At 34.1% G+C, this 25,013-nt stretch overlaps 1 protein-coding gene across 2 annotated transcripts; it reads left to right on the top strand.

The window, feature by feature from the left end:
• The first annotated feature begins 1,958 nt into the window (after nucleotides 1-1,958).
• Nucleotides 1,959-5,960, top strand: LOC120089312 (transcription activator GLK1). 2 transcript variants are annotated; one of them, XM_039046747.1, is made up of 6 exons: nucleotides 1,959-3,005; nucleotides 3,100-3,240; nucleotides 3,401-3,760; nucleotides 3,890-3,946; nucleotides 5,265-5,387; nucleotides 5,474-5,960. In XM_039046747.1, exons 1-6 carry the CDS (start codon nucleotides 2,499-2,501, stop codon nucleotides 5,639-5,641), a joined length of 1,356 nt encoding a protein of 451 aa, XP_038902675.1. In that variant the 5' UTR covers nucleotides 1,959-2,498; the 3' UTR covers nucleotides 5,642-5,960. The 2 variants fall into 2 exon arrangements, with proteins under 2 accessions (XP_038902675.1, XP_038902676.1); XM_039046748.1 differs by having other exon boundaries at nucleotides 1,962-3,005; nucleotides 5,489-5,960.
• The last annotated feature ends 19,053 nt before the right edge of the window (nucleotides 5,961-25,013 follow it).

The raw sequence follows: 25,013 nt of genomic DNA, 5'->3' as shown, positions 1-25,013 counted from the left end.
CCCAAGTATAAATCTAACTTAAGTTTCCTGGTAAGTCCAGGGTCGATGCAAGGACTCTAGAATGTTCTAACATAGACTTGTTTTAGATCTGATGCAGATTTTTCCTAATTAACTGAAGTGTTGGTTATTTACACTAATCTACAGCATGCATGCAAGAAGAAATAGAAGTTCAAAGGGAGAAAGGGGTTTATGGATGAATGGTTTAAAGTGCAGTGGTATGCTTTCATTTTCTAGCAGAAATAGCAAGCCTAGATGAGCACAATGGAGATGAAATGAAGATGGTGTAGATGTTTGTTTACAATCTAAATGTGTGTGCTATGCATTGAAAATTCTGTTTTTTAGTTCATGCTAAGTTCAACATCTCTTGATGCGAAAGCCAAGTGTAGTCCTATCTCTAGGGTGCATGTGTTGGTCATAAAGAACAAATAAAAGACATGAGCAACTCTATCTCTAGACTTCTTTTCGCACCTTGGCTTAATGCGTTCAATAGTTAAATTGCTCTCTTGAGTGACTTAACTACTTAACCACTTTAATCAACTAATCAGGAAGATTTAAGCTATAGATTTCATGCTCTCATTAAGTCAGAAAATTCACAAATATACACAATTTTGAAGGTAAACAGATGGAGAAGTGATAAATGACAAAGATAAGATTGAGTTAAAGATAACAAGTGTTTATACAAACAATCTCAGCTTAATGAAATGAAATGGTGAATGGAAATGAAAGATAAAAAAGAAGAAGTCAAGCCGTAGAGTTCAATTTCTTGTCCCCTTTGACTTATTTTAATGCTTGCTACACCAACTTGGTGAAGGAGTTGAGGAAGATTTCTTTTTCAAGCTTCTCTCCTATAGTTCCTCTTGATCAACGGTGAAAATGTTGTCTCTGACAGAGGACTCTAACTATTGGTTTAAGAGAATTTCTAAGTATCTGGGCTCAAAAGTGTCTAACTCTGATTTTGCAGGTGGCTTCTCCTTTTATAGGAAAATATCATCAATTTAGTGATTTGACTGCATTAATATCCATATCCTGAGACAACCACATGCTACTTTTGAAATGCTCAGACGCCGTCAATCAGATGCCCATGCCTACAAGTGGTGATTTGACACGAACTTCACAAGCCAAGTGTAACTTTCATGCTCGAACATTCTCGGACATATACCTTTTGCATTGGCCTTAACTGCAACACTTGGTAAATTTCTTTGACTCCTATGTTGAAATACGTTAGTGAAACAGCTTTTTGCTAAAAAGGATACTTTTGTACGTATTTATCACATGTATAGAATTTCATGCATTTTCTTTCATAATGAATGCATTTATATCACTAAAGATCCTAATTATTCCAACTTCGAGAGTACAATACTTGTAATTCTACAAGTTATTAGCTATAGTTTTTACTATTTTTACATTTATCATTTTTTTCTTTGCTAGAGTGTTTACTATTTCTTTCTCAAACTGAGATAGTTTACATCTCAAACATATACTATTATAACCTAAACTAAAATAATTTACACCCCAAACACAAACTATTATAATCCAACTATAATAACCTAAGGCTATAATAACTAATTCCTTGCACCAAACGCCTCCTAACTATTATAACTTGGACTAAAATAATCTACAATCTAAATATTAACTATACAACCAACTAACTATTATAATTCACTGACTATAATAATCAACTCCGTGCCTCAAACACCCTCTTATTATTTAAGGTATATTATGAACATAAAGAAAGAAAAGAAAATTGTATTTTGTTATTTGTTATCCACACAATTAAAAGAAAAAAGAACATAAATAAATACAAAGGTCAATTTGTTCAATTGGGTTTGCCCACATGATAACATCGCTTTCTTGTTTCACTGTTACAATAGATATATACATTATATGATTCTATGTCAATCAACTTCCCATTCTAATCCTCTCTGACTCTTCTCTCTCTCTCTCTCTCTCTCTTCTCTCTCTCTCTCTCTCTCTCTCTCTCCTTTCTTCCTCATTCCAAAGCCTTTTTGGCAAAACAATTATTTAGTTCACGAGCAAGCACTTCCTCCCAAAAAAAAAAAAAATCAAAAAAAGGGCATCCACAAGCAAGAGTTTTTCAAAAGGGGAAAAATTGAAAGAGGAAATTCTTGAAACAGAACAAAAACGCTAAAACAAAATCTCTGACATTGCTAGAGATCTAAAATACTCAAGTTGTGGCCGAGATCCAAAGCCCTTAGCTACCTCTCTTCTCTTCTTTTCTTCTAAATTAAACCACCCCTTTACTCCAAGTTCTTCTAATTCACACCAATTAGAAGAACGAAGGAAAAAAAAAAAAGTTTCCTTTTTTTGATCAATCTTCTTCACATCAATAGAAAGCAAGATTACCCAATTGAGTCCTTTTGTAAATTTTATGCAAAGTTTGAAACTTTAGGGCAAATTTTTGTTTTTGGGATTGTGTACTTTATCTACTTCTATTTTAAGAAAGAAGTGGGAAAAAAAATAGGGTTGAGAAATTTATAATGCTTACCTTGTCACCTATTAGGAGTGGCAACAAAGATGAGAAACAAGGAGACATGGAGAGGTTTGATGATTTTCCCAACTTTGATGATGATACAATTTTGCTTGACAGCATCAACTTCGATGATCTTTTTGTGGGAATCAACGATGGAGATGTGTTGCCTGATTTGGAGATGGATCCTGAACTCCTCGCTGAATTCTCCGTTAGTGGTGGTGAGGAGTCGGAAGTCAACGCTTCATCGGTATGTTTAGAAAAATTCGACGACAATACATTAAAGATTATTGATAATAATAAAGATGATGATGAAGATGAGAAAGATTTGGATTCGAGATCTTGTGAACAAGTGGTGGATCAAGAGATTTTGAGTAGACGAGATGATGAATTGGCCACACCAACTAATATTATTGAAGAAGGCAACCCTTTGGTGAAAGATGGTGGCGATAAAATTCTTAAACCCCAAAAGTGTTCTTCTCAATCCAAAAATTCTCAAGGCAAGAGAAAAGTTAAGGTAATAATTTGATATTTCAAGATAAGGGTTTCTTTCTATTTGCAAAAAAGTTGGGAAATTTAAAGGAATTATATGTATGTTTTTTCTGGTGTAGGTGGATTGGACTCCGGAGCTGCACCGGCGGTTTGTGCAAGCCGTTGAGCAATTGGGAGTGGATAAGGCAGTTCCTTCTAGAATATTGGAGCTTATGGGAATTGAATGTCTCACTCGCCATAACGTTGCTAGCCATCTTCAAGTAATTTCACTCTCTCTATAATTTCTTTTTTTTTTTTTTTTTCAGTGGAAGAAAATTTAATGAGTGTATTTAAATTTCTTAGGTTGTTAGGTTGTAATAATTAATGAATTTGGAGAAATGAAGGTTAAAAACATGTGTGTGTGTGTTTTATTTTTGGCAGAAATATAGGTCGCATCGAAAACATTTGTTGGCTCGTGAGGCGGAGGCGGCGAGTTGGAGTCAAAGGCGGCAGATGTACGGCGGCGGTGGAGGTGGTGGAGGAGGGAAGAGAGAGGTGAGTCCATGGGTTGCACCCACCATGGGATTTCCGCCCATGACGCCCATGCACCCTCATTTTAGGCCTTTACACGTGTGGGGTCATCCTTCTATGGATCAATCTCTAATGCACGTGTGGCCTAAGCACCTCCCACATTCACCATCTCCGCCACCTCCATCCACTTCTCCGCCATCTTCATGGTCACACGCCGCCGTTCCTCCTCCCCCTGACCCTTCTTACTGGCACCACCACCACCACCAACGGGTATAATATTTTTTTAAAAAAAAAAATGAACTCATTTTTTTTCTTTTTTTTTTTTTGTAATGTTTTTTTTTTCTCTCACTCACGAGTTGTACAAACTTTTTATTTTCATATTTTTGGTATTTTGTGTAGGTTCCAAACGGTTTAACCCCAGGAACGCCATGCTTCCCACAGCCAATTCCGACCACGGTAATTTATCTGTGTTCTTTTCTGACTCATGTTCCTTGGAGTTTTTCTATCTGTCTCTTTGCATTTGCAACATTTTGGATTCCATTTAAAACATGAATTTGCTAACCATATAAGATAATATAGAAATATAATCGCTTCATAATTTTTTGATGTGGGTTTTATTTGTATTCGTTAGTTTTGTTGTGCTCAATGAATAAGTTTATGAAAATCATTTCTTTTCTATGCTGTGTCAATTAATTAAGATTTACATTAATCAAGATGTTAAAGAAGTTTGAATGTCCACACAAACCCATATGTAGAGTTGGAGTAAGAAGTAGGAAAGTGGGCAGTTTTAGTCCTCTTACGATGTTTGATAACTACTTAATTTTTTGTTTTTGTTTTTGTTTTTTAAAATTAATCTTAATTCGTCTATATTCCTTATAATGATTTGCATCTTTTTTAAATATAAGAGTGGAATTCATAGGCAAATTTCAAAAATAAAAACAACTTTTTGAAAACTACATTTTTTAGTTCTCAAAATTCGGTTTCATCTTTCCAAATCTGAGAACTAAGAAAATAAGTTTTCAAAAAGTTGTTTTTGTTTTTGGAATTTGGCTACGAATTCAACCATTGTACATCAGAAATATACAAGCTTTCATAAGAAATGTGGATGAAATAGACTTCATTTCAAAAACAAAAACCAAATATCAAATGGTTACCAAATGAGGACTTAGCTAATTATTTTAAAATATTCAATTAGGCTTGTTCTCAACTGGTGGAATAGTTTTCTAGATTGGATTTGTTGGTTAAAATTCTTGTTCTGTTAGTACTGATAAGTTTGGTTTTTATAGCTAGGTTTTTTTTTTCCAACTTCCCTATTTTCCTCTAATTTGAGCCCACTCTTGTTTTCTAACTACTTGTATGTTTCTCATATACATCTTTAAATACATGGATACTCTTTCTATAATACATATATCATATGAAATGAAATATTTTTCTTGATCTTCAGTTCCCATTTAAATGAAAGGGTTTATGCAAAAATATAAAAAAGAAAATTTGATTGGTCATGACATGACTTGGTAAGGATATTTACAAGAAGTGAGATGGTAGGCAGTAGAAATAATAGTTTTTGAAAGAGGAAATACTTGGGTCCCATCTTCTCTCATCACTTGCACCAAAAAAAGATTAAAATATTTTTAAAAAGAAATAAGAAAAATTTACTACGTGATAAATCAAATTAGACACAAAGATAGATATTATTTGAAAGATATATCTAAGTATTTTTCTTTAAGAAGTTTGGATAAAAAAAATTAATGTATTATGTTTTTTTTGGTTGCAGAGATTTGGTGGGGCAGGTTTCTCGGTAATCCCACCGCCTCATCCGATGTACAAAGCAGAGCCCACCAGCAGTACCACCACCGTCGGCCGTTCTCCGTCTCACCCGCCCCTCGACTCGTATCCAGTAAGCTCTATATCCCGTTTGGATATAAAATCATGAAAATGAATAAATTTAAAATTTTTACATAACGAAATAGAAATAATTAAAAGTGGTGGATTTGGCAGTCAAAAGAGAGTGTTGACTCAGCGATCGGAGATGTTTTAGCAAAGCCATGGCTACCACTTCCTCTTGGATTAAAGCCTCCGTCTTTAGACAGTGTGAAAGTGGAACTCCAACGACAAGGCATTCCTAAAATACCACCCACTTGTGCTGCTTAGCTTCTTCATCATCATCATTATCATCATCCCAACGAGCTGGAATTTCATTTTCCCTAAAGCTAGCTCTTCCATTAATTTGACGACATCTCTCTCTCTGCTGCATTTTGCATATATTATCTTTTCTAAATGCATCTACTACTACTATTACCCTATTCTCGCCACTTTGCTTAATTATTATATTATTATTATTGTATCTTGTATTAACATTAGCTAGAGAAACTTTTTCTTTTTCTTTTTCTTTTTCTTTTCTTCTTTTTTGTAATAATAATTCCAACACTAATAACGAATAAATATTAATAATTAGAGACTTTTTCCCCACAAACCTTTTTATTTCTCACCTAAACTTTATGATATTGTTCAGTTTAGGATATTGTTTATTTTGGACGTAAACTTTCACAAAAAGTTATCATATATAATTGGAGATAGTTACTTTCACTTATATATTTTATGATCATCACCTTATCTAATCAATGTAAAACTTTAATTCCATTTTCAACATTGATAATATAAGAAAAGTGACTATTAATAATGTTGGAATAAATGGTATGTAACTCTTCATATAGGGTTATCTTTTCAATTCCATAAGTTGTGTTCCTTCCCGAATGATTGCATCGTTTCATAAATAACCAAATTGAAGAAATTAGGACACGACTATTCGAACGGTCACGAATTAGTCTATAAATATGTCATTTCTTCAATTTGATTTCTTTACCTTTTTTTATAGCATTTTTCTTCCTTAAAAATTGGTTGAAATTCGGTATATCTTCAAAGTTTAGTTTGTTAATCTTGTGGACGTGATGCATAGGAAAAGTAATTTGTTCTATTCTGGTAGACCTTTACTCTCTAAACTCAAGCATTAAGATGAGTAAATTTTTCTTAAGAAGACGAGGTAAAATTGTTGGATTTAGATAGTTTCTTGTATATGAATATTATGGTTTTATGTGTTTTGTTTATCCAATAACAAATAAATAGGAGAAAGAATAAACCAACTATTATTACAGTCTCATCCGAAGTTAGAGAATGCAACTATATTCATAAAAATGAAGCGTCCATACATAATAATTTACATAAAGATTAACTAAAACAAAGTGAATATTTGTTGACAAATTATTATTCGATGAGAGCGGAATAATGTGATTAATTTGTAGTTTTACACAATTTAATACCTAGAAAAAAAATATTACCAAACAGAATATGTGTATGTTGTAGTTAATTAGAGGAGATACAAATGAATTTTGAAATTATATCATCCGTCTTCTACGAATAATTCAATAAATCTTTTTCATGTCCAGGTATTTACCTTAACTAGTTAATTTGCCCTTAAATTATACAAGTCTATAAGTCAATTAGTTCTTAGACCAACCTAATAATCCAATTAGGCTATACTATTAGGCTTTGAGTTGAAATTTATATGTGTTTACATATAGATAATCCATCTTTATATGAGTTAATTAAAGCTATACAACCATTAGGCTTTGAGTTGAATTAAAATTCCAGAAAGAATAAATAAGATAGAATTTCATGTAAGAGAGAGAGAGCGAGACGCTTTTTTTTTTTACTAACTTCTTAAGTTATTTCTTGATTTAACTTTTACAACCAGAAAAAAATTGGAATGAGATTATAATATAGCTTCTTATTTCATATACTTCGTATTTCTCTTGTTTTACTCAGTTTATTAAATTATTAACCTTGCCCATTTGTATTATATAAAATTACTAAGGCGAGTACTTTTTCCCTTTTTAAGTTAAATAAATAAAGAACAAATATAAAACTAAATAAAATATATGAAAGTAAGACGTTTAATATACTTAATTGTGCTTGTGGTACTATTATTTGATAAATTTGAAATACTTTTTAGATAGGTAAATGAATTTAAATTTATTTTTCTAAAATATTGAAATAAATATGAAAAAGTCCGTAGAAGTTAGACCAATGTCAATTATATTTATAGTGTACATTTTTCGAGAAGAGAAAAGACAAACAGATAAATCGACAAAACATATATAAAACAAAAGAATGTTGTTGAATGGTTCAAGCAATGGCCTATATCCTTACTTCACAGGTAAACAAAAAAATTAGTTGTAATTTTATTAATTCCCTCTTCATAGTTTATGTTATTGTTTGTGTTGGCTAGTATTATTTTCTTTTATTTGTCTTCTTGGACTTCTTGTTCCTAGCGTATTGTGTGATTTGGGGGATCAATTTTTCTTTCCTTTTCTGTTGCAAATTTTACATTTTCTTTATGATGACTGTTATTATTCTTACCGATTTTGTATCCTTCCTTATGTGGATGATTAATGTATTTGCTGCCATTATTCTTGAGAGTTTGCTTTAGTAGTCGTAGTTGCATTTTTGTGAAGACTAACGAAGTTTGTGATATTGTTGAGAGTTTTGTCTTTACCTTCTGAACGTGTGCCAGAGAGATTACAAAGCATAGTTTATTGAAGATACTTGATTCATAAAATCTCTAGTGCGATACTTGTGGTATAAGATTTCTGGTTGAATGTTGTTCAATCGATAAATGAAAAGGGTTATTGAAACTGAAACAACTCACAAGAAAGTATTTGAAGAATGTATTGACTTGATAATTGCTTGATACAATACAGGCATTTATATACCTTTACAATATAAGAGGAGTTAGGCCCAGTGACAATGATGTCATCCACACATATGAAAAAGTTAATAGTAAAATCAAATTTATAATTAGGGCATAATTTAAGGGCATAAGTCAAGGAGGTGATCATATTTGGTGATTAAGAATGATGCTGGAATATCCTCTGATATCCTCCCTTAAATTGAAGATTGTAGAGAAGTCAAGAAGTTTGTCCTTGAGAGATAAGAAGGTTTGAGATGACAAGGACTTCGTAAGTAGATCTGCAAGTTGATTTTTGGATGAAATGAAGTGAAGATATCAAATGTTCTTGCAAATCACCTTTTTGCAAACAAAATGATAATCAATCTCAATATATTTAGTTCAAGCATGGAAGACAGGATTATTAGCCAGAAATATTATCGAAACATTATCACAATATAAAGTTGAAGGAGTATGCAACGAAACATGAAGATCACATAGGAGCTGCCGTATCCAGTAAAGATTTGCAATTGTTCTGGCAAGTGAATGATATTCTGCTTCTGTGGAAGAGCGAGATACTGTGGGTTGCTTTTTAGAAGACAAGAGATGGGGCTAGATCCAAGAAATGCAATGAACCCAGAAGAAGAGCGACAATTAGATGTGTCTCCTACACAATCAAAGTCACAAAAGGCCTTGAGAGACAAAGCAACTTTGCGAAAAATAATACCAAGTGTCTCAGTGCCACATAGATACCAAAGAATGCGCTTGACGACTAAAAAAAGAACAACAGTTGAGTTGCATAAACTGACTTACACGATTTACAAAAACGGCAATATCAGGACGATTAAATGTGAGGTACTATAAGGAGCCAACAAGCTGACAGGAAAGCTATGGATCATTAAATTGTGGTGCAGTGGCATAAGGATCAACTGTAGTAGACATGGTGTTGAACATGATTTTGGAGAAGACATGCGTGAAGTGTTAAGTAGATCAGTGAGATATTTAGCTTGATTGACAAAGATACCATCAGTCAAAGAGTGAATTTTGGGAACAAGAAAGTACTTTAAGAGGCTGAAATCAGATATATGAAATTCAAGGTTGAGATATATAAATGTTTCCTTGAGTCCATGGAGAAAAGCATTTTTTACATCTAATTGAGTTAAGAATCAATTTGAATAGCAAGAGCAAGAATTACTTTTATAGTTGGCTTCTTGACAACGGGTGTTGCATTCAATGTGGTTAACATAAACTGTTAAAGAATTGCCATGCATTGAACTAACTATGCGCCAAGTTGTAGTTAATCATGCACTGATCACAAGTTTTCTTATAGTTTGTCAAGTATAAACAAACTACAAGTTTCTCGGTGTGAGCCGAGCTCGAAAGCAAGGATTTATAACTACAAATGTCCGAAAAGTAATATGTATGTGGCAGGGACTAAAGTAATTGTAGTAAAGTCAAAAATCATTCAATTAAAGAAACTATGCGATGAAATTATCTAAACAGGCAGTGAACACTTCAAGTTTAATTCTGAGAAAATTTAGATAGAAAGCAGTTTTAACATGTGTAAAAAAATGTATGGAGAAGCAAGATTTAAGAGAGAAGTCTATGCCTAGTTCTGAAGTTTAACTTCAAGGGTAATCCAAGCTCGCAACATTCGTTCATCGCACACCTCTTGGTCTGTGATGCATGAAAGATGTTGCGTTGAGCATAAGATTATGTCTATCTCTAGAAATACTTCTTATTTTGCTTAGTCAAATCCACAACTACTTACCCTCTCGAATAGTTAGTTATAGCTACTTGACTCAACGAGTGATCATAGGTAAGTATTTAATTAGTCATACATTAAGCAAACATGATTAACCCTTAAAGACTCAACTTAGTTCATAGCATTAAACTGCTCCCTTACCCTATTGAGATTAGTTACTTATGGTAAATTCAAAAGTGATGATAAAGATAGAAGAGATAATGGGAGTATACATGATGATATATAGATCAAAATAAAAGTGTTGTTTACAAAATGATTAATTTCTTAAGTACACAATGTAACACAACACTAAGATAAAAGAAAATGATGATAGGTAAGTTCTTAGCAATCTCTTGTATCAAACAGATGGAATGTCAAGGCTGTTGGTGAAAAAATGGTGGTATGGAGTGGAGAAGGCCTTCTCAAGCTCTTTCTCCAATGAAGTTCTAGCGGTAGTTGGAGGTGGTTTTTTAGAGTGAATGATTCTCAAAGGAATGCTTGATTGTGCTCTTGCTCAGGATTATAGAATTCTCAAATAAAAAATCCAAATTCCTTGACATTGGCATCAAGGCTCTATTTATACAGCCATCTGCTAATGACTTCAGGGATCCCGCAATGATTAGTCGCTATCCCTATCCAGGTATATGAAAATGTCAACATTGTTGTCATGGTCATCATTCTAAGTTATGGCAAAATATTCACTGGGATTACATCAAAGATCCCAGAGCATATGATCAACCGCTTCTTCTTCGGGTGTGAGCTCGGCACATGCGAATATTTCCTGCGATCAGCTGCAAAATATAGCACTATGGCGTAAATTAACTGATGCTATGTAGTCAACAAAGAGTTAATTGTACTTCAGCGTAAATATATTTTTAAGCATTAATTTCTAGTATTATTAACACATATTTTGCTTATCTAACCTCATTATTCTAAGAAAAAGGCTACAATAACTTATATTTCTACAAGTTATCACACCCCTAAATTTAGAATAATTCTCAAACTTATAAGAAGTATATTCCTTAGTATATATTTTTAAGCATGAATTCCTAGTATTATTAGCGCATAATGCTCAAGCATATCTTATACTAAGGAAAGTCAAACTTATTCTACACCTCTAAGCTGCACTGACTTGCTTCTCAGAATGCTTTTTACTTGCACTCTTTTCTCAAGCCACATTATTCTCTTGGGCCCGGTCACTTCTTTAAAGAAATATTTTCTTAATTTCAATCCGGCAAACATTTGCTCAATAACCTTTTTCTTATTTCGAACATTTTTGTTGAAGGAACCAATTAAGGTTCGTGAGCGGAAGGGGGATCGGACCCAAATTCCAATTTTACATAATCATATAAAAACATAATGCATTTAATTTAAATTTTACAGCATGCTAATATGAAAAAGAGAAAAGAGAAATAAAGAGGAACTCACCCCTAAAGATCCGATCTTCAGTATAATTCTTCCTCCAAAATTGCAACGAACTCAAAACCCTAATTGGCTACCACCACGAAGGCTTCTCTTGTATTCTCTAGGATGAGAATCCAAGGAGTTATGGGTTCTTGGTATTTTGGAAGAGAGGAAAAATTAAGAGGAAGAGAATGAGAGAAAAACTTGAGAACTTTTCTCAGGGTTTTTCTTGCAGAGAGAGTTCTCTGTAAAATTCAAAATGGGGAAGAAGATTAAGTAACAACCTCTCTACACCACTTCCCACAAAAGCACGTAATTGAGAAAAAAAGTGGGAAGGAGTTGTTTGAGAGAAAAAGTGGGAATTCCCTCCCAAAATAATTTTCAAAAATAAAATTTATTTTAATAAAATAATAATATATATTTATATGATAACCACATTATCATATAATATATATTAAACTATATGTTATATCAAATATAACATATAACCTATATTTTAATATTGTATCAAATACAATATAACATATAGTTTTCATTCTCTCATTAATCCACAACATTTAATGTAAATCCCGTTTATACTAAATTTAATTATATGAATACAATTCACATAATTAATATTTGAATCTATATTCAATTATTTATTTCCTCTCAAATAAAGTTTATATTATAATGTATCATTTACATTTTAGTAATTATATCATATATAATTAAATTAAATTATTTATATCCCATATAATTAATTTCCTTAATTAATTTGAACAATTTAAACTAATCTAAAATTGATTTTCATTTAATCCCTGTAGAGCTACAGAAGGGACCTCATAGACCTGTAGCTTGAAGCTCCGATGGTACTTGAATAATTAATTAAACTTCTTTAATTATATTATTCAACATCCATTAACTGTCAGGCACTTTACTAAAGATCGACAGCTGCACTCTTCGCACTACAGATATATTTCTGTGTTCATTGGATATAACCAGTCAACAGTGCGATGACCCTTCACAAATTGCTCGTAAGCACAGCTGGACCAAAATTACTGTTTTGCCCCTATAGTTACATCTAACTCCTTAAATACCATTGATCACTTTAATGAACAATAAATCATAGTCCAACTATGACCAAGCCCCTCGGGCCAGGAAAGGGTGTGGCATCACATTATTCAAGCCCCAAAATCAGCTCTTAAGGGAACAATTTATCTACTTTCTCCGACGTTGGGGAAATAGTGAATATCGTCTTGTGTAGCTGTGTTCCTCGCTCTTCAATCAGACGAATCCCCAAAATGGTAGGTTGTTGATTCAACGATCAGGACACTCTCACCCATACAAATCAAAAGACCACCCTCATAAGTAGGAGTTCACAACTCACTTAGGATTTAGGTTATGTCATTTATGGTCATCCTAGTGAAATGTAAGTCTCAATTATGAATGGCGTTATATAATAAGACTAGTTATTTCGTGGTCCGATCTTATACAAACTTCTTTGTATAGAATACTCCCACTCACATGTCTCCACATGAATGATCGAGATCAGATCATTTGTAGTACTTATAACAATTGTAACAATTACAAAGCGACTCATACTCATAGTGTCACCACGATAAGGTATCCGACCTTATCCATCTACTACAGACCATTTAGGTTATCACTTAAACATGATCCACCTGTACGTCTCTACATACATGTTTAAGCAACAGATGATAACCTTGGATGTTAGTTTATTGGTTTGTGGGTTTAATGCTACTAAATGTCAAATAAAGCATCTCATATTTTATTAAATAAATAAAAAGTTTGTACAATACAATTACAAACTACAGTACCCTACGAGATTTAGGACATCAACCCCAACAATCTCCCAATTGTCCTAAAGCTAGTGGAGTGTATAATATACATGTCATACTAATATACAAGTACACAAATCAATAAACTAGAGCATAAAACGCGGCCAATACAAAATCTTCCACTTTCTCTAGACTATATGTCTGTCTCTTATACACATCTAGATGTGTATAAGAGACAGCTCCTAGGCTCTCGGGAATTAGCCACGGTACCACTGTTATCACAATAAAGGGTGATGGGCTTTGACATATATGGAACCACTTCCAGATCAGTCATGAATTTCCTAAGCCACAATCCCTCCTTAGTAGTTTCACAAGTCTCTACGTACTTAGCCTTCATGGTGGCATCAGAAATGCACTTTTGCTTAGTGCTCCTCTAGACTATTGCTCCTCCATTTAAAGTGAATACTAATCCTGATGTGGATTTTGTAGAATCCTTATTAGTCTGAAAATCAGAGTCTGTGTATCCTGTAAGGATCAAATCCTTAGAACCATACACGAACATGTAGTTCCTCATTCTCTATAGATACTTAAGAATGTTCTTAACGGTGGTCTAGTGATCAGATCCTGGATTAGATTGATATCTACTGACTATCTCCACTGCATAGCAGATGTCAGGTCTAGTATATAACATCGCATACATCAGGCTGCCAACAACCGATGCATAGACGATTCGTCTCATTTCCTCGACTTCTTGAGATGTCTTAGGACACTGTTCCTTCGACAATATAACTCCATACCTGAAAGGGAGTATTCTACATCGAAAATGTTGGGAATGTTCTAGAACTCGCAGTTTGTATTAAACATTCTATTTATCAATAAAATATTAGTGAGTAACTTATTCAATAAAGTTGTTGATTTTACATTCTATTATGAAAATCCAATAAACATATCCATAGCTATAGGGTGAATACTTTAACTTTATGTGATGACATAAACAGGATCAAGTTAATAGTATATAGCCTAAATGGTCTAATAAATATATTGATAAAATTGGGTATCTCATCCTAGTAACACTATTGGATGTGGACCATTTTGAGGTAATACAAATGATGTGATCCACAGATCATTCATATAGAGATATGTAAGTGGGGGCATCCTATGCAATGAGTTTGCATATAGACTGGACCACGAAAATAGTCACTTTTCTTTATAACGACCGTTTACTGTTAAAACTGACTATTTCATTATTAAGTAACCTAGGTTAACTCGATCTTAATCCTAAGCTAGCTATGAACTTCTTTTGTTCAAGATTATCCTTTGATCTGCATGGGTGACAGTAGTCTAACAGCACTGCTCAATAAGCCTTCCATTTTAGGGATAAGACCAGATGAATAGCTGGGGACATAGCCCTACAATATGGAATTCGCTCATTCCTTATTTAGGATTAGCAAATAGGTTGTTCTTTTAAGTACTGATTCCAGGTCTTGAACAATCGGGGCCCCGCCTTCTCTTGATAGAGAAATGACTTGATTCATAGGTATTATGAATCAAAATTGTTCATTAGAGGGTCAGTAGAAACTTAAGAAACGAGATGTATTCATAGGGGTAAAACAGTGATCTTGACCCAGCTGTGATTACGAACAACCTGTGAAAGATCGACTTACTAATCATGGTTATATCAAGTAGACATAATATATCTACAGTGAGGGAAGTTCAACTATGGGGTTTAGCGGAGTGACCCATTAGTTAATAAATTGGGGGGTTAATTCAGTGTAATGAGTTTAGCCAATTAATCTTGGTTCGTTGGAGCCCATGATCTGTAGGTCTGCAAGGTCCTCCTACTAGCTCGTAAATGGATTAGCTTTAGAGTAACATGATAAGTTAATTTGAAACGTTCAAATTAGAACTAACGGAATAAGAAAATTTATATTTAAATATGATTTAAATATATAAAGTTGGATTTGTGTAAAATTAATTTAATATTTGATATTAAATTAATTAGAATTAATTGAATTGTTTAAATAATTATTTATTAAATAAAATTAATTTATGAAATTAATTTTACAAAAATAATAATATTTTCAATTTTTAAAATCAAATTGATTATTAAATCGTTTGATGAAAAATTGGAAAATTGGAAAATTTACACAAAATGGAAAGATGGATCTTTCCATTAACTCTTCAACTAGCTCACACAAAACCCATTTTCATTTAGCTTCAATAACTCCAAGCATGACCTACATCTCATGCAGTTTGCATGATAACCTACAATAAATAAAGAAGATTGGAGTGGAATTGAGACATGCATTCAAAGAATTTTTACAGAAAAATTTGGGCTAAAGAAACTGTTCTTCAAAAGGATTGTAGCAGTGAACTTCTCTCCAAGTTTTCTTTCGTTCAAGTTGTTCTTGAGTCCCACAACTCATTCTAAAGCTCCAAGAATATAATGGGGAAGATCTTGAAGTGGTTCACAGTAAATTTCGGAGAAGATAATAGTTGAGAATCATGTTTTTGAAGAGTTCTACAAAGGTATAGCTTCAAACCCTCTTATGTTAGATGGGTATGCTTCAGTTTCTGCCAAAATTAATGAATTAGAGTGCTTATTGATCCTTGTTCCTTTCGTTGCATGCTGATATACCCTTACAATTGGTATTAGAGCATCATTTAAGCACTCAATTTGGTTTAATTTTGGTGTGGTGGGTGTTTTTCATGAGTTATATGAACATGGTGCACTTATATGGTTTTCTCAGTTTTGGCATTTAATTTCTCTTTAATTTATTGATTAAATTTGTAATTGGGTCTTGATTCATGAGCTTATATGTGTTATCAAAAGTCTGTAATTTATTTGGAGTCATTAGAGTTGAAATTAAGATGTAATTGAAGAAACAAATGAAGAAGGTCAAGCTGCATTCCAGTTTTTCAGCTTCTGTTCAAATATCGTCGTTGAGGTGTAGACTCTAAATGATCATGTAGCAACCGGTACTATACGATAGCACTAACTGATCGTGTAGCTTTGTGCGGGCACTCAACGATGTCAACAGACACTAAACGTTAGCACTACACGATCGTGTAGCTCTGCCCAACACTAGACGATGACGATCGCACTAGACGATGACGATACACAATAATTGGCAGACGCTAGGTGATCGTGTAGCTCTACTCGGCACTAGACGATGACGATCGCACTAGATGATGGAGGTACACGATAGTTGCAAGGCGATGGCGATCGTGTAGCTCTGCCTGGCACTAGACGATAGACATCAGTGTTACATGATAAGTCTTAGTGAGATTTCGAGCTTGGACCGAGAGCAGCCGGTTCAACCAGTTTTCTCGTGGTCCTGTCCGGTTCAACCTCAAAAGGTTTTCGGCTAGTACAGTTCAGAGTTTTCCATTCTGGCTCAAATTGTTTGGGCTCGGTTTGGAGTGGTTCGAGTGGTTCAAAAGCGGTTTTGAAGTTGTTTTATAATAATTAGGCATTTGTTTGCTTGTTTATGCCAAAACTAAAATCATATCAGTTTGTGTTTAATTGTTTATGCATGTGATGTATGTAATAATTAAATAAATCATGTATATGCATACAGTATGCCATGTAGATTTAAAACCCCACCATAGGAAGTATGTTACATGCATTGAAAGTATGTTATAAAATGTTATAATATATAGTATGCAAGTTAAAGTTCTTTTATTTAATATAACTGTTATATTAGATATTAAATACCTTTGTTGTATGTTGTGGATGTTTAGCATGTCTAAATTGTTGTACGCTGTTAGAAAATTGGGTTAGACATTTAAAATCTATAACAAAGAACAGTTGCATGCTCACTTAGGTTAACAACTAGTTTTAATCGTTAAAATAGATTGTTACCTTATAAAATTTGGTTATAGACTCAAATCGGTTCATAAACCTGTCTAAGGCTGGGGTACTTAAGTTGATGGTCTACAGAACACCTCCTACCTGGGGATTATGACCGAAAGATTGAGCGTTGTTAACTGATTTTATGAGCTTGCGTGAGCGGTGTGAGGTTTAAAAATGGTTTAAATACTTAGACATCATAAGGTTATATCCAAATATTATTGTTATACTTGACTTAGGTTGTTTAAATTTAGCCATTTTGTACCTAATTAAATACCCAAACATATAGAACACTTTAGTGGGAGATTAACACTATATTCGATATATAGTTATTAGCTCTCACGTCCTCAAGAGTTCACACCGTGAGATCCATGCTCAGCTTCGTGTCGCTTTTACTGCGACTACTCTATTCGGAAAGTGTTTGCATGGGTCAATAACAAGGTGAATGAGAGAAGTAGTTCATAGTAAGTGGGTGAAGGAAATGTGTCAATATTGTCCTACGCTCTCCTCCATTAGTTTGAATCGTGAGATTCCTATGTTGCACCTACTATCGTTTTTAGGCGGCACTAGCTAGTCTTTAACCACGATGATCCCCTTGGAGGGTTGTAACATAGGATTCGGAACAATCCAGGCTTCAGTAAAATAAACAGGGTTTTATAGTTCCGTCTTGGGTATTGTCTTTTATTTCGGGGGCATATTCATACTGTTCTATAAGATCTGAAAATGGCAAGTCACACTTACAAGAATTATTAATTGTTAGTAAAGATCTTGGCCAAAAATGATAACCAAAAGAACTATAAAGAGTTAGTCTAATATAGTATTTGGTCAAGAATTGTCTTGCTTCAGTGAAGGAATTCTTGACTGCCCCTCGGTAGCAATTGTTCTAAATCACTAAAGTATTGTTGCAAATAGATAAAGATTTATTGGGTACTTTACTATTTTGCTAAAAATGGATTTAGATGCATAATTATTTAATAGAATTTGGAACAATTATTCAGCAATGTCAAATTCAATCATACAATTGCTAGCTTCCGATAAATCTAACGGTGAAGGATATTCAAACTGGAAATCCAACATCAATACAATGTTAGTTGTGGATGATTTAAGGTTTGTGTTGACGGAGGACTGGTTCCCAATACAACAGCAAACCGAAATGTTTGGGACATCTATGATAGGTGGGTAAGGGCTAATGAGAAAGCTCGGGCCTACATCTTATCAAGTATATCTGATGTACTTAATAAGAAACATGAGGTTATGCCCACCGCTCATGAGATAATGGCATCGCTTCAGGAGATCTTCGGGCAACCTTCATCCTCTGTTCGACATGAAGCCATTAAGTATGTCTACGTTACTCGCATGAAAGATGGAACCAACGTTAGAGAACATGTTCTCGATATGATGGTCTATTTTAGTGTTGTTGAGGCTCATGGGGTGATGATAAATGAAACGAGTCAAGTATGATAATGGAATCTCTCCCAGAGAGTTATCTGCCATTCAGAACCAATGCTGTTATGAACAAAATTACTTATAATCTGACCATGTTGTTGAACGAGTTACAGATATATCAGTCGATGATGAAATTGAAGGAGAAAGAAATAAATGTTATTTCTAAACCTAAAAAGTTTTTTAAAGGGTCTACGTCTGGAACAAAACCCACTGATAACAAGAAGTCTATTTCTTCTTCTTCGAAAGACAAATCCATACAAATGACGAAGAAAGGAAAAGGGAAAAAGAAAACCACCGTTAAGAAAAACAGAAACAAAAACAAAACTCCTAAAGGAAAATGTTTCCATTGCGGAGAAGATGGGCAATGGAAGCATAATTGTCCAAAGTATTTGGCTAAAAAGAAAGCGGAAAAGGCGAAACAAGGTAAATCTGATTTACTAGTAGTTGAAACAAGTCTAGTGGAGAATACTCACCTTACCTGAATATTGGATTCAGGCGCCGCTAATCATGTTTTCATTTTTCTATAGAAAACTAGTTCTTGGAGAAAACTTTCTAAATAGGAAATGACTTTCAAGGTGGGAACGGGTGAAGTCATTTTAGCTCATGCAGTGGGAGATGTCAAGCTATATTTTGGAGTGTCTTTTATCTTACTTAGGAATGTATATTATGTACCTAAGATGAAAAGAAACTTGATCTCCATTTCTTGTCTGCTAGAAAATATGTACATAATATCTTTTAAATCTAATGAAGTATTTATTTATTCAAGAGGTGTTCATATTTGTTCTGCTAGACTCGAAAATAACTTGTACATATTAAAACCAACTGAAGCAAAGGTCATTCTAAATATAGAGATGTTTAAAACGGTCGAGACTCAAAATAAGAAACGAAAAAATTTCTCCTAACGCCTATCTTTGGCACCTCAGACTTGGTCATATTAATCTCAACAGGATTGAGAGATTGGTAAAAGCGGTCATCTAAATAAGTTAGAAGATAGTTCTTTACCTTCATGTGAATCATGTCTTGAGAGAAAAATGACAAATGTCTTCGTGCCAAAGAGCCTCTCGAACTTATATATTCAGACTTATGTGGTCCAATGAATATAACAGCACGAGGAGGCTATCAGTGTTTCGTCAATTTTATTGATGATTACTCTATATATGGCTACATTTACTTAATCAATCATAAGTCTGAAACTCTTGAAAAGTTCAAAGAATTTAAGACTGACACATAAAATTTGTAAAGTAAAGGAATTAAAACATTTCGATCTGATCAAGGTGGTGAGTATATGGATTTACAATTCCATAACTATCTAGTAGACCATGGAATTCAATCAGAGCTCGCAACACCTAAAACACCACAACAAAACGGTGTTGCAGAAAGGAGAAATCGAACCTTGTTAGACATGGTCTGATCAATGATGAGTTATCCTCAGTTACCTCAATCTTTTTAGGGATATGCAGTATAGACTGCACTATTTATTCTAAACGTTGTTCCTTCAAAAAGTGTTTCGGAAACACCATATGAATTATGGAAAGGACGCAGAACTAGTTTATCTGGGGTTGTTCATCACATGTGTTGGTACAAAACCCTAAGAAATTGGAAACACGTTCGAAATTATGCCTTTTTGTAGGATACCCAAAAAAACAAAAGGAGGATTGTTTTATGATCTCCAAGAAGACAGAGTATTTGTTTCGACAAATGCTACATTCTTGGAAGAATATCATATAAAAAATCATCTACCTGTTGTTGACTAATATGGCAAGAAATGACCAGAGATACTATAGAAATATCAACAAGAGGTGTTGATCAAGCTGATCCATCAATAATTGTTGTTGTCCTGTCACGTCCATCCCAAGAGTTGAGGATGCCTCAGCGTAGTGGGAGGGTTATTCAATAACCTGAATGCTATATGGGTTTAACAGAAACTCAAAACATCATACAGGATGATGGCTGTCTCTTATACACATCTAGATGTGTATAAGAGACAGGGAAGATGTTGAACAGGGAATAGTGGATAAAAGCCATGGATGTTGAAATGGAGCCTATGTACTTCAACTCTATTTGGGAACTTGTAGATCAACAACATGGGGTTACACCTATAGGTTGCAAATGGATTTATAAGAGGAAACAAAAACAAACTAGCAAGGTGCAAACCTATAAAGCTAGACTCGTGGCAAAAGGTTTTACCCAAAAAGAAGAAGTTGATTATGAAGAAACTTTTTCTCCCGTTGCCATGATAAAGTCAATAAGAATACTTCTTTCCATTGCCACATATTCTAACTATGAAATATGAAAAAATGGATGTCAAGAGAGCTTTTCTAAACGGCTATCTTGATGAAAGTATTTTTATGTCTCGATCAGAAAGGTTCATTGAAAAAAGACAGGAATAGAAAGTCTGTAAGCTTAAACGATCCATTTATCGATTGAAACAAGCATCAAGATCCTGGAACATAAGATTTGATATTGTGATCAAATCTTATAGCTTTGAACAGAATGTTGACAAACCTTGTGTATACAAGAAGATAGTCAACAAGACTGTAGCATTCTTAGTTCTTTATTTGATGATATCTTACTCATTGGGAATGAGACAAGTTTCCTTACTGACATAAAGAAATGGTTAGCAACAAAATTCCAAATGAAATATTTGGGTGATGCTCAATACGTTCTAGGAATATAGATCTTTCAGAATCGAAAGAATAGAACTCTAGCACTATCTCAGGCATTTTATATTGACAAGATGTTGTCAAAATATAATATGCAAAATTCCAAAAGAGGTATATTACCTTTTAGACATGGAATTCATTTGTCAAAGGAACAGTGTCCTAAGACACCTCAAGATGTTGAGGAAATGACAAGAATTCCAAATGCATCTGCAGTTGGGAGTTTGATGTACGCAATGTTATGTACATGCCCTAACATATGCTTTGCAGTTGGAATCGTCAACAGGTTCCAATCCAATCCAAAACACAGTCTGGACTGCTATCAAAAACATCCTTAAGTATCTAAGGAAAACGAGGGACTATATGCTTGTGTATGGACCTAAGGATTTGATCCTTACAGGATACACTAATTCTGATTTCCATACTGAGGTAGATTTAAGGAAATCTACTTCAGGATCAGTTTTCACTCTCAATGGAGGAGCTATAGTTTAGAAAAGCATTAAGAAAATTTGTATCGTGACTCCACAATGGAAGCAAAACATGTGGCTGCATGTGAAGCTGCTAAAGAAGCAGTATGGCTATGCAAATTCTTGGCTGATTTGGAAGTAGTTCCAGATATGCACCTACCTATCACACTGTATTATGACAAAAGTGGTGTTATTGCCAACTCAAAAGAACCAATGTGTCACAAACATGGAAAACATATTGAGAGAAAGTACAATCTCATCATAGAGATAGTACACGAGGAGATGTTATTGTCAAAAAGATAGCCTCTGAAGACAACCTTACTGATCCATTTACAAAGGCCCTCTCGACTAAAGTGTTCGAGGGCCACTTGGTTTGACTAGGACTCCGAGTAGAGTAATCTAGGGCAAGTGAGAGAATATCTATGGTATTAGAGATGCTCTGGTTATTGTATTTTTCCTTTATGTTTCTCAACATTATATTGTATATATTTGTTCTCACTGAAGTTTTAGTCCAACTGGGAGATTGTTGAGAATGTCCTAGAACTCGCAGTTCGTGTTAAACATTTTATTTATCAATAAAATATTATTGAGTAACTTATTCAATAAAGTTGTTGATTTTGCATTCTATTATGAAAATCCAATAAACATTTCGAGTGGCTAAGTTTATACGATAGGCTGCCATTTACTAAACGATCGAGCACATCATCTATACGATAGACAGCTTCCTATCTCCCACTTGCTCGATCATCTACACGATCATTGTCCTCCAGTCTCTTCCTCAAGCCAAGATCATACACAGCCCACAACTCCTGGATTCTTACACCGAGAATACCAAGGTAACCATTGTGGTGGTATCCTCACTCACTTCGTGAATTGAGTGTGACTCGATTGAGTTCGAGGAGTTATTGGTCCTTCGTTATGTTTGTGCTATTAATCGTATTGTTCCAATCGTTGCGTTCGTGTGCTCCTGTTTGGACGCATTGGGAGATTATTCGAGGGATTCTTGAAGAATGTTTCTTCAAAGGTACGCATACTTTATCCCTTGAATTCTATCTTAGCATGCTATAATTTTATTTTGTGCATGACCTGTTAGTTTCCATTCTTGTACTGTAATTGTTTATGTTCAACTCGAATGGAATTTGGAATGATCTCTTCCGCTGCTCATCGAAATCCTCATGCTTGATTTCCTTCAGTAATAACGATAGCTTTTAGAAAAACTCCAAATTTACAAGACGTCAGAAAGAGAACGAAAGAGGTGGTAGAAGTTCTTAGATCACGAAAGATCGAAGCTTTAGATGCAGAGAATGTGAAAGCTTTGGTCACTTTCAAGTCGAATGTCCTAATTATCTCAAGAGACAGAATAAAGGGTATTTTACCACCTTATCTAATGAAGAACCAGAGTTTTGTAATGAATCTGATGATGAACTCCAAGCATTATTAGGGAGTATTTTTCTCAAAGTTTCTGATGAAAAAGGATCATCAAAGGAAGAATTAAAGATTGCGGGATCTACCACTAATTCAATAGATAAACTATCTTTTGAAGATCTTTATCAAAGATTGATAGAAGATTCTCATATGATGGTTGCTTAGAAGGAATGAATTAAGAAGTTGATTAAAGATATCATTGCATGATGAGCATTGTATCTGAATTGAAGAAAGAAATAACATGTGCAAAAGTGGAATTGGAATCAATATCAAAATCTATGAGAATGCTAAACTCTAGCACAAATGATCTTAATCAAATCTTGTCGAAAAGGAAACAAATATCTGACAAGCGTAGGGTTGGATTTAATTATTATGAGAAGCATATGAGTAAAGGTGCTTCAAACCTATACTCTTTACTCCTAGTCAAAATTGTCACGTGTTGAATGTCATCCTAGAGGCATGTCCAAAGACATCTCACCTCAATAGTAATTATAATCAATAGAGGTGGATCCATCACCACTGTGGAAAAGAGGGTCATATTTGACCTTTCTGTTTTCGTCTTTATGAAATATTTTTACAACAAACTCGATGGAGAAATTTTGTTTCCCCTAATATTACTCAAAAAGTGCTTGAACAGAGACTTGAATAAGGGTGAAAAATATTGAATCTAAACGACTCCGCTGCAATGGATGACAGAGGGTTCATAGTAGTTAAAGCACTAGAGTGATCCTGTAGTCGGAAAAGGCCTATAAGTGCCTACTACTACACCACACTACACTTGGCCTTGGTCTCTTATTTCCATATAAAGGACCCAACGTGGCAGTTACATCTTTCCGTTTGTCTTCTAAAAAAAAAACTAGTACTTTGACAATGGGTGCTCTCAACGTATGACTGGAGAAAAATCATACATTATGAATCTGATCCCTACAGACATGAACATATTACATTAGATGGTGGAGCAAAAGGAAACGTTCTTCGTAAAGGAAAAATGGTGTGTCATGGTCTCCCAAAGTTAGAAGATGGCATGCTTGTAAAAGGTTTGACACAAACCTAATCAGCATCAGTCAATTGTTGTAAATTTTTCTAAAGATCAATGTATGATGAAAGATAAAGACAATGTCTTCATTATGTTAGGTACACGTTCTTCAGATAATTGTTATCTCTGAACTCTTAATGTTGTTTCCAATGTCTATCACATTGCTAGGAACATTGAAGCTAACATATGGCACAAGCAACTTAGGCATGTTAGTCTTTGCACTGTCAAGAAGGTTGTTGCTGAAAAGCCTATCCTTGGAATACCTTCCTTGACTATAGATAGTGATATTGTATGCAACAACTGTATGGCAAGTAAGTAGATTAAAGTTGCTCACAAGAAACTATCTCATTGTATGATTGATTGTGTGTTCGAATTACTTCATATGGACTTAATGGGTCTCATGTAAATGGAAAGTTTTAAGGCAAGCGATATGCTTTTGTCTGCATCGATTATTTCTCTCGCTATACTTGGGTTCTATTTATCCATGAGAAATCAGATAATTTTCATGTATGTCAAACTTTATGCCTTCAGTTGTAGCACAACAAAAGTAGACATATTATTCGGATTCACACTAATATTTGAAAAATCTCCATTTGCTAATTTCTACACTTCATAGGGAATTCATCATGAATTATTTTCTCCTATTACACGCCAACAAAATGAGATTGTTAAGCGAAAGATCCGTACCTTACAAGAAATGGCTTGTGCCATGCTACATGCCAAGAAACTTCATCTTCACTTTTGGGTTGAAGCTCTTAATACCGCCTGTTACATTCACAATGGCATTGCTTTTCGCCCTAACACTATCTGAAATAACTCTTATCAAAGAGAACCCATGAGCAGAAGCACGATCGATCTAAATTCATTGTGACAGAATTACAAGCATTCATAAACATACAAACTAGTTATGCATTTTTAATAAAATCACGGCATGCTTTAGAAATTAAATACAAAAGGAGTGACAGACTTACCTTTGAAGAACTCTTC

The sequence above is a fragment of the Benincasa hispida genome, chromosome 10 (genome assembly GCF_009727055.1).
Source record: "Benincasa hispida cultivar B227 chromosome 10, ASM972705v1, whole genome shotgun sequence".
NCBI lineage: Eukaryota > Viridiplantae > Streptophyta > Magnoliopsida > Cucurbitales > Cucurbitaceae > Benincasa > Benincasa hispida.
The sequence above is the reverse complement of the archived record's forward strand: the minus strand, read 5'-3'. Positions and strand labels throughout refer to the sequence as shown.

Bases quoted from the DNA above. Each gene is read 5' to 3' on its own strand.
- LOC120089312 (XM_039046747.1), top strand. From the start codon at position 2,499: ATGCTTACCTTGTCACCTATTAGGAGTGGCAACAAAGATGAGAAACAA. The intron at 3,761-3,889 runs GTATAATATTTT...TATTTTGTGTAG, and splicing joins ACCACCACCACCACCAACGG to GTTCCAAACGGTTTAACCCC. The intron at 3,947-5,264 runs GTAATTTATCTG...TTTTGGTTGCAG, and splicing joins CACAGCCAATTCCGACCACG to AGATTTGGTGGGGCAGGTTT.